This window comes from Mixophyes fleayi, chromosome 2 (assembly GCF_038048845.1).
Source record: "Mixophyes fleayi isolate aMixFle1 chromosome 2, aMixFle1.hap1, whole genome shotgun sequence".
Classification (NCBI taxonomy): Eukaryota; Metazoa; Chordata; class Amphibia; order Anura; family Limnodynastidae; genus Mixophyes; species Mixophyes fleayi.
Window position 1 is genome coordinate 316036433 of NC_134403.1, and position 10785 is coordinate 316047217.

A 10785-nucleotide genomic window follows, 5' to 3' on the forward strand; every position below is an offset into this window, starting at 1 on the left:
GGCGTACCTGGGTAAGCGTCTATGTCTAATTATGTCGCATTTATGTGTACAAGCCCTTATGTACTCAGCTTACACCTGCATATGCCCTTTCTGTATCTCATGGCATAAGGGGGCGCAAGTCTACAGTGTGCAAAATTCTAGATAAGGACACATATTTGGTGCGCATCTGCAGTACAGACATACATATATTATGCCCAAAAAATTGGTGTACACCCGAAACTAAATGAGGCTTTGTTGTCATTTGGAGCTAATAAACTAAAATATAAGTTTCTTTATATAAAGTTAAAATGAAAAAATCAGGAGCACAAATAAGAAATGCTGATATGGTTGCCACTAAGATATATAAGCCTAACAACTTGCTGCTCCTACAAAGGGATAACTGGATTCCACAGATTTTTGACCAAGGAGCCAATGTTCCTTATATAAATAACTACTAATTGTGTTCACAAATGTATATGTAAAAGCCAACACATTTTTTACATTGAATTTCACAATGGACACAGATCTTGCATATATCTACAATTCTGATAGGCCCTTGAACATTTTACATATACAGCATATGTATAAGTCCTAGACACTGACATATATTGGTGACTATTATCAGCATCTTTTTTTTATAGCCAACTACCATAAGCTTTAGGGGTAAGTTTATCAAGCTGCGGGTTTGAGAAAGTAGCCTGATTGGTTGCCTGTAGCCTCCAATCAGATTCTAGCTGTCAGTTTGTAGAATGTACTAAATAAATAACTACAATCTGATTGGTTGCTATAGGCAACATCTCTTGTTCAAACCCACAGCTTGATAAATTTACCACTTAGATGTCCATTAAATTAAAACGTTACATGTAGCACAGAAATGTGGTGCTGACTAATTTAAAAGGAAGGCAACGATTACTATTTGTATTATTACTTAATACTGATGTTTATTACTCTTCTTGATTGGGGCATTTTCATCCCTCTGCTCTAACATGAAATATAAAAGTGAAATTCAGAACCGCGCAGTATGTTGAGATATTTCTTACTGTACACTGTCATATCTTTTTTGTCATACCCAGCTCACAGATTTGGATTAAAGCAGACCTATCATCTGCACAAAACTACACATTAAACAGTACATGAATAAGAAACATATAAATAAGAAAAATAGACTTTGGTTCTAAATGATCATGAGATTATTGTCACAGAGTCTTCATCCCACAGTACAGTCCACACCAAGAGATAATTTAAACAGTGACTAAGGAATTATAGTAGAAAGTAAAAATCAGAGAGGGAGGGGAACAGTATCACTTATTGTCTCAAGAAGGATTTGTTAAAACTATATTTTTAGTATGTTTAGCTCCGTTCATTAAAAATACACGAATGTGTGTAACATCTGCGTGTCTCTTCAGGTGGAGAACCGGCGTATAACACACATCTCAGCTGAGCAGAAGCGACGATGTAACATTAAACTGGGGTTTGACACCCTGCACAGTCTGGTGACAACTTTACATGGACAGCACACCAACAAGGTATCCCACATTGATCTCACAGCATATTGTGCAAGATTGTGCGTATAAACCCATCAAGCTGACCCATTCCATCTAGCGTTCATCTGCTCCCAAACTTAGCATGGACTCTTTTCTTATATTTTCCTGGGCTTAATTAATTAATTAGTTGATGTAAAAAGCAGTGAATTAATTGAGCACAGGTAAATATATCCCACAAGGAAAGGGGTTAGGTTGACATCTCTCTGTGTTATAGAGGGGCAAATGGAATGCAGAAGACATAGAAAAACAAGTTGTATATTTGATTTGCTTTACAAACCTAGGTGCGGGTTGCTATACAGGTCAAAGAAGGAAGTACCTTTAGTACAACGCCAGATTTTCCTTGCTTTTGATATATCTGAAGGACTAACTAAGAAGTGCACAGTTAAGTGGAGTGGAGATGGCTCAAGATACAATTGCTGAAGGGGAATGATAGCACAGATGCCAACATGAAATTGGGACACTGTGCCACTATGTCCTGGCATCTAAGCCCGGCACATGCAATATTGTGTAGAGTATGAGGAGTTGTATTGTATAGTTGGTCAATACTGAAAAATATCATTTGCAGGGACAAAAACAAATAAATAACAATGTTTGTATACCCTAGACTAAATAACCAGCACCTGTCCAGTAGCCTAGGCTTGTTACCACTAAAGCAGAATCGGCAATCTGCACCAGGCTATGCCATTATTTTGATGATGACAATGACTGTTATATCTATAATCTGGCCGCATCAAGATATGCTTTAAAAATTGCGGCCTACTCTAAATGAGGCCATTGAGGGTTGTAACGTACCAGGAGTATTGATTGGTCAGTGCTCTTACAAGCTACAATGTGTAAAAAAAAAAAAGTGGAGTTTGAAAGTTCTCTGTCCAGAAGAGTGAGTTATTAGAAACTATAGGAGAGAGATTCCAATAAGGGATAACAACGTCATTGGCAGAAAATGATGCACAGAGATGCAGCTTTGAAGAAAGTATCTAGTTGCAAGTAAACGGAAATGTAAGTTATTACTAGCAACACCAACCTGATCTCCTCAGCTTAGCAAGGCCACCACCTTGCAGAAGACAGCAGAATATATCTGTAAATTGCAACAGGAGAGGGCCCAGCTGCAGGAAGAATCGCAACACCTGCGCCGGCAGGTACAGGAGCTCAGTGACAGCATCAAGTAAGCAATATTCATTTACAATTCAATAAAGTTACCAAATTGACACATGAGTGCTCATTTGCATATTTAAAATAAATATATTTATATGCCCGCTTATTAAAAAATAATGCATCCAGTCAAATGTTCATTCAAATATAATTCTGTCCGCAATTGATAAGGAATAATTTTATATGTGGGTGATGAACATTAAAACATTATAAAATCTAGCCACCGAAACTGATTAGAAAACTAAACTACCAGTTTGAATTTTTTTTACGGCTGCTGTGTAACGTAATGTAATTCCACACCAACATTAGTTTGCCAACCAATCAGATAAGTGCCCAATTATACCACACGAACCAGCAACGCTATTGTTTTTAATTTGCTCACTTTGTGTGTGCTTTTGTTGATGTAAAACTATTGAGGTGTGTATGCTGAGTTTAGGAAGCTTGCCATTTCATCAACATTATTTCAAATGAAGCATCTTATGAGACGGCGGTATTTATAACAAAGAAACCACAACATCTGTAGAATGTTTAATTTGAGAAACAATCCTACTTAGTACCAGGAAAGGTTTACTGATTGACAGGTAACAGTAGGCTTAATGTTCCTTGAGTGCTCACTATGTAACCCACATATACTTCAAACCTGTGCTGAACTGAGTTATACTGTATGTTTCCCTCACAGCTTGTGCCAACAGCAGCTTCCTGCCTCAGGGGTGCCGATCACACACCAACGCTTTCAGCACATGCGCCAAATGTTCCAGAACTACGTCCAGAGCAGGACCCTGCAGAACTGGAAATTTTGGCTGGTATCCTTATCTGGGTAGACTGCTTGCTGGCATTTTGGAGTCTGGGAGATTCATTTTAAAACCTGACCTTTTGATATGTACCTTTTCATGTATCTGACCTAGAACATAAATTATTAGACATTTGTAACAAACTAAACTTTGCAACCAGGACAAAATGTTGTGCATTGAGCACACACGCAGTATAGATACATGACTGTAGATGTACACTGCACTTTGGTGAACTACACCTAAAATTAACTTGTTTAAAACACCATGTCATTTCTCCATTTCCCCCGAGTTGGTGGAGGGTTGCCATCCGAAATTGTGGGTTACAGTATAAGGAAACAAGCAGTGTCTTCCTTCTTTCTCTTCTCCACCCCTTCCCAATATTTGGCTCAACCTGTCAATGCAGAAATTTCAATAATTGTTAATATTATCTTTATATAATAATACATATAAGTATGATTAGTTTAATATTTACGCACCAAGAGAGACTCTGAATATACCCAATCACCCTCATCAGATCCCCACTAAACAGATTACACAATAGTGTTCATGGTAATTTACCAGGAAAAATATATCTGAGGCTCAAGTCATTAATAAGGGAGAAAGGTTACTAGTCCAGTCAAATAAGACCCAAATTCACATCCTTTACAATTTGTTTATTCTGTAAATATTGGGGCTTATTAAGAGTCTGACACATCAAGGAGTATGACCCTAAAGAAGAGTCCTTTCATACCTGAAGGTATTTTTTAGGAAGAAAAGGGGAGGTTATAATGACTTGTGGTCCGCCACACAACGGCAAATTGCCAATCCGTGGCTAAAATATGTAACCTTACTGAAAGGGGTACAGAATGTAATGCACACATGATGTTTAGGGAGAAAAATAAACTTCTATTTAAGGAGCAGAAAGGAATTTACATGATAAAAGTGTTCCATTAAATCAATATACATAATAAAAAAATATTTTGAGATTCTCTTAAAAAGGATGAATTGAGCATCTCCTCAATTTACTGGATGCAAAATCTTGTACTGGGGCTTTAAAATAATTTGATTGTTGCACTAGTTACATGTTCAGTGAAGTGAAATGCGAGGCTGTACAGACATTGCTCACTCAGGTATAATTAAGTCTAGTTCTCCTTCCATCTCAGAAAGTGGTTTTGCATACCACTCAACCGTCCTGGTTTAGGTGGGTCAGTCATGATTTGAGGGCTCTGTCCCGCCATCCCGACCTGGACAGCTTTGTCTCGTGGATGGGAAATTTGGGAGGTATGTTTCATACACTGCTGCTCTGCTTGGTGAATGGGTGCACATGGTAATGGCGGTGTTTGGAGGGGAGGAGAGTACGGTGCAGCCAGAGCCGTAACTTAGAATTCTAGCGCCCATACAAATGCAGCCCCCAGTTAACCAAATTAACCTAAAATATTCCTAAATTGCGCCTCACTTCAGCGTTGCACCCTGTCGCACAGTCCTAGTTAAGGCCCTGGGTACAGCCCAGTGCTTTTGAAGCGCTAGGTACGCCCCCAGGGGGCGACCACACAACCATAATTACATGGCCACACCCCCTATTCCCAATGCCGGGATACCCAAATGTTGGGCAGTATGGTATTGTTAACATTCTGATAGTAATGCAGTCTTCTCCAAATATCCCTTAAAGTTGTAGGCGGTGCATGGCATTCAGTAAGTCAAGATTACATGGCCCAGCTACTCCAAGAAATACAAAGTAACCAACACAAATTTTTTTAACAGAACTGTTAAATGGATGTATGCTATTAAGGCTCCTTGACAACCAATAACAGACTACAGAAATTTAAATAAATGGACTTTTTGGATTTCAGACTTCTCTGTGAAAGGATTTGCTCTATAATAATTGTATATGCTTGTTTTACATTTATTTTTTGTGTATTAACATCCTTTAGAAACTCCTATGAGTAATGAAATGTGGCAGCATTTTTTGGGGAAAAAAGCGAAATCACTCACTTTACAATCCCATTTGCCTATATGTGTGTATGGACTTTTTCTTTCCTTAACTGACTATAGTTCAGCATCCTTATCCGTCCTCTCTTTGAATCATTCAATCGTATGGTTTCCACAGCAAGTATGACGGATCTAAGACAGACAACTCTGGAGTGGCTGGACCAACACTGCTCCCTGCCTGCACTGAGACCTAGTATGTATGGGAAACAACAATGCATTGTGTAACAAAGAAACATTGTGGGCCCGATTCATTAGGGACGCAACTCCATTTACAATAAGCGAAACCGAAACATACGTCAAAGAACGCAATTAATTTTAGCACGTAAACGACACTTCCGACTGCCAATGATTTAAAGGGCAGAACGGGGAGGGGCGTAGTCCATGTGTGCCAAGCTGGAGCACACACAGCAGTGTCAGATTCAAGCTTTGGGCATCTCTAAAGTATTTCTTTTTCAGCCCTATCACATTATACATATTAGAACATGTGTTTGCCATCAAGAGCAACTATAAAAATTCATTTTATGTACAGTAAGCATTATTAAGATCATGATAAATGTTTTTTCAAGGCGAAAAAAATATTTTTCATTAATGACTATTATTACCTGTTGACAATAATTGATATCTCCTTTTTTTTCCTGTACGTTCTGCTGGGACTTATATTGCACTTAAGTATTGTACGTATCCTGTAGTGTGTTGTGTCTGCATAAGACAAGTGCCGTATAGTCAGAGCGTGCCTGTATTCACCTAGAGACGTTTGTTCAGATCTGCTTGTAGTTAAATCACATGCGTTTTTTAAAAAAATTCACAATATGTTCATTTTGCGTGGCTGCGGATCAGGCCCAGTATGTAATATTAACACAGGTGTGTATCTGAGAGGACATCAGTCACTGTAATGTACTGAATATATAGAGAAGCCGTTCCTATGGACAGGATGCAGATATAGATAAAACGAAGATGTACTTTCAGACAGAATATAATGGTGTTCCCAGAACTACATTTTCTCTGATTTTGTCTACAACATATGTTCGGAAGTTATTCTACGGCTTTTTCCACTAATTGGCTATTAATGATTTATACGTGAAGTATCATATGTCTTCCTGTACTGAGGTCAAATGAAATACAGTATTATTTTTCAGCAATAAAACAGACACCGAGTTGAACTTGTCAACAAATCAAGCTTGTGATGTGGCCGTACCATTACTCAACTAAAGGACTCCTATAAAACCTAGAAAGACTCCTTTACGAACCAGCGGTGCAGTGTAACTATCCCAGAGGTGTCATGTTGACAAGTACATAAGGAGGGTGGTTGTCCACAAACTGTGTGTGTATTTCTACAGAACTGTGCATTGATGTGAGAGCCAAATTGCAGAGAATCCATTTTTCACAGGACAATAACCAGATCTAACTGATAAGTGCAGAAATGCCACATAAAATAACATTTTGTGTTACAGGGTGATATAATTAAAGGGTGAGTCCCATTAAATATTAATTTTGCAGTAATATGGGGAACTTAAACCTAGATGGCCACTACTAGAGGCCCACACAAAAGATGGGAGGAGACCCTGGACAGTGAGGATTAGGAGGGAATATGAGAGAACACAGCTTCTAGCTCCATTTGTGTTGGGATAAAGGAGACTGCTTACAAACTCCTTTATCACTGGTACTTGGCACTCACTTGGTACCTACCAGAATAAAATCTTCCCCCGATTTGTCAAGTAGATGTTGGGGAGGTTGCCAAACAGATTGTTCATTTGGTGGTAATGTTCAAAATTATCTGTATTCTGGCTAGAGATTAAATATGTCTCATCTGTAGTCTTGAACTTCGATGTCTCCCCCGGGTATTTCCTCCTGCCCCTTAGCATCCCAACAGCCACCACACATCAGCACAAACTATTCCAATATATCGTCTCGGCAGCTAATTGCCAAATTACAGCGTACTGGAAATATTCCAACAATCAGTCATCAATAGAATTTTGCCTACTTAGAATATGGAATTTTTGACTCCTTAAAGTCTTTTAACAAAGCTTGGGAGCCTTAGGCGTCATACTTCAACATACACCTTCTATGTTCAGCTTCTGACTTATTAGGATTGGTTCACCTGGTGGCCTTCTACTCCCAGCCACCTCTTCCTTCCAGAGGCTGGTCACACCACCCACTCCAACCCCCCTTATTTTTTATTTATTTTTTTAAAACTTTCTCTAACATTTGCCTGATTCTTTAAGAAACGCAAAACGAACGCATAGTTCGTTTTTTAAAAAAACAAACATATATATCGGGCATACGCAGGTACGTCTCTTGTTGACGGGAGTAGGTCTGCTCTGCTCTAACAATCCAAGATAGTGCAGGATACGTCCAATACATATGTGGAATATAAAGTCACAAAAGAACTCGCAGGAAAAAAAAACAATTCAATTAATGTTACCTGTTAATAATATAGTCATTAATGACAAAACATTTAAAATAAAAATAAAATAATTTTCTTAATTTCCCCATAAAATACCTTTATGATGGTGTTATGAATGTCTACTGTACATTTTCATAGTTGCTCCTCATTGCAACCACATGTTCTATCATTCATACACAGCTGTCATCAATAGTAATCTGCACTTACATCAGACTTCTAGCTGGTGCCTGTGATAAGACAGAATAACACGTACCTGTGTACGGACGCTGCTGTGTGCACTCAAGCTTTGCATGTCTTTACTGTACATTGACTATGTGCATACACAAATTTCACTCGTCGTTCCGCCCCTGAAGTAGTAGGCTGCAGTAAGGGTCCTTTGCGCTCAAAGATGAATTGGATGTTTCTGCGTACTCTGGCGCATGATTCCTTTCTAGGTATTCTATGCAAAATACAGCATTTATTAGAATATATACGTGCCTTAATGAATCAGGCCCTAGTTTGTTAGTCGATTGTTTCCTATTAAAATCCGATCAACAGATGTTTTAGTCAAATATTCTGTTTGTTATTGCATTAAGGTTTGGTGGTTTGTCTTCAATAGCCTCTGACCTTCTTGTATGCCACATCATAGTATTGTGTTCATCATTCTACCATATTTTTATCATGTTTGTCATGTGCTGAACTTAAAATAAAGTCTAAAAAATTATTTTGGCGCTTCCGCCATATTCTTCACATTTCATTATTATATTGTAGACCTAATTGTGCCCCATCCTTACCTATCTACTACATTCAGGCTTAGGACTTCAAGCTCTTCTCTGCCTAGCACTAATATGATAGATCTGGGCAGTTGCGTCTCCAAAGAGCTGCCTCTTCCTTAATATTATTTGCAATATTTGATAGCACATTATAGTACAGCACAATTGGGTGCTGTCACTTATAGCATGTAATACTGTACTGAAAGTCTTGTTCTTCATAATAGTCTCACATACAGTAGATTGCTTTTCTAAGTAAAGTTTGAATGTCTTTCCCAATCAAGTTCAATCAAACAGGGTATCTAGTTTTGTTCACTGTAGGAGTGGAAAATTGTACGTTATGGAAATAGTCCAGCACTTGACAATTCTCATGTGCTAACATACTGCAGCCATTTTGTTTTTTAAGTAAATACAGATATTTGTATTTTATTTTGTGAATACGTCTTTATACACTGAAATTTTGTCTTCCTAATCAACTTTTTTTCCTCAATTCAGCGGTGTTGAGTTCATTGTGCCAGCTGAGCACCTCAACGTCCATTCTTACTGACCCGTCCCTGATGCCAGAGCAGGCGATACAAGCCGTCACACGGGGAGCAAGTGGAGATAGCTTCTTCTAGATCAACAGACCGCTTCGCCAGAAACTGCTGAATGTATATATGTTAAGACTTCTTACTAAGGCCTTAAATGACCACTAAGTCCTAAAATACAAGGTGCCTTATGTGAACATTCTCAAATCTGTATGTGAAGGCTGTATGAGCATATCAGAAGTGCAGATATTTGAGTTGTAATTGTAGTGAGGGTACATGTTCCTTCATAAAGAAGGCTTGTTATGAGTAGTCTCATTGAAGGACACCACCATCAGACACTTTTAGACACCTTTTGCTGAACAAGCTGATAACAGAAAATAGTATACTCAACTACACAGCAAATGAAAATCATCTCAAGTCAAAGTATGGGAATTTAAACATATTAATATATTTGTGAATGGTATTAGAGGATGTTTTATGTAAGGCAAGTAGTATATTAGGTCTAGTGATTCTTTGCTACTCTGGGATATTTTGATGTGATAACTTTAAGTTACTAAGTGCCTGAAATCCCAAAATTTGATTGTGAGCTCTATGAGCCAGTGTTCAGTGTTTCGCTCCCTATTTTATACACCAAGTGTTAACATTGTTCAGACTTTTTCATGTCTTCTGTACAAAAACTATGTGATTGTGGAACTGTGTTTTGTTTGTAAAACTCACTAAACGTTTACAACGTATTTTATGGTTTTGTCGTGTTTGTTGTATTGAGAGGTACAGGCAGATTTTTACAGTTAATACAGTAATGCCCAATACATAGATCAAATTAAAATGATCATGATACAATTGGGGCATTTATGGAAAAACTGTGCACAAGTAACTGTGGTAAGCAGCTAGATTCTGCATTGTTTCTAGTACAGTCTAGAACAGTGATGGGCAACCTCTTGTTCTTTGAAGCCCTTCAATCTTCAATAAGGCTGCACAGAAGGAGGAGGGAGAGCACACTGCTCCTTCTTCTTCCCCTCCTGTGATATCTTACCACCCTGCATTGTGCAGAGGTGGTCACGTGACACACAAGTCGCTTGCTTTAACAAAGCAGAGATTGAGGTGGGGGGCATCAGGTGACGTCTCGCCGGTTCACTGGGCACCTGTTGCCTACTACTGGTCTAGATAATCAAAACAAATGTCTGATTACAAAAACTTGTTTTGTTCATCTTGTGTAAAGTAAAATTGTGAAGACTGCAGTTTGTCTCAATAGAAACATTTTGATTATATTTAGTGTTTTGTTCTAATATTCCACCTCTTTAGTGGAGGATATTACTATCTTGCAGAGCTTTCAGTGACAACCTAAGGCAGCAGTAGACAGTAGTAGCAACATTGACATCTGCACATTATAAAAAATATACAGATTAACCATAATACTAATGAGGAGGAGCTTCAAAATAATAAATATAATAAAGCTATTTATTATCTAGCAAAGTGAATTGTATAAAAATTATATCATGATGATAGGTGATCTTTAATGCAATATTATTCTAAGAAATGCAGTATTTATTGAAGTGAATCTTCTTTGGCACCACCGAAAATGGTTTGTGGAGATTAAGAAGTGTAATGGAAGTTAAATCCTGCTCTGATCTCAATCCTCCGAGTCCAGTTACTGTTAATTGACAGCGTTGTATA

The 10785-nt window shown here is 38.1% G+C and overlaps 1 protein-coding gene across 6 annotated transcripts in view; it reads left to right on the top strand.

Annotated features, from left to right (window-relative positions):
* Positions 1-9845, top strand: part of MLXIPL (MLX interacting protein like) — a 102945-nt gene extending 93100 nt beyond the window's left edge. For 5 of the 6 annotated variants that reach the window (XM_075196649.1, XM_075196650.1, XM_075196653.1 and 2 more), the window contains exons 13-17: positions 1386-1505; positions 2558-2685; positions 3352-3475; positions 5495-5624; positions 9080-9845. In XM_075196649.1, coding sequence (XP_075052750.1) covers positions 1386-1505; positions 2558-2685; positions 3352-3475; positions 5495-5624; positions 9080-9201 — 624 coding nt within the window. In that variant the 3' untranslated portion in view covers positions 9202-9845. Of the gene's footprint in view, positions 1-1385; positions 1506-2557; positions 2686-3351; positions 3476-5494; positions 5625-9079 lie in introns of those variants that run through there. The other variant, XM_075196652.1, reaches the window with a different exon arrangement.
* Positions 9846-10785: the final 940 nt, after the last annotated feature.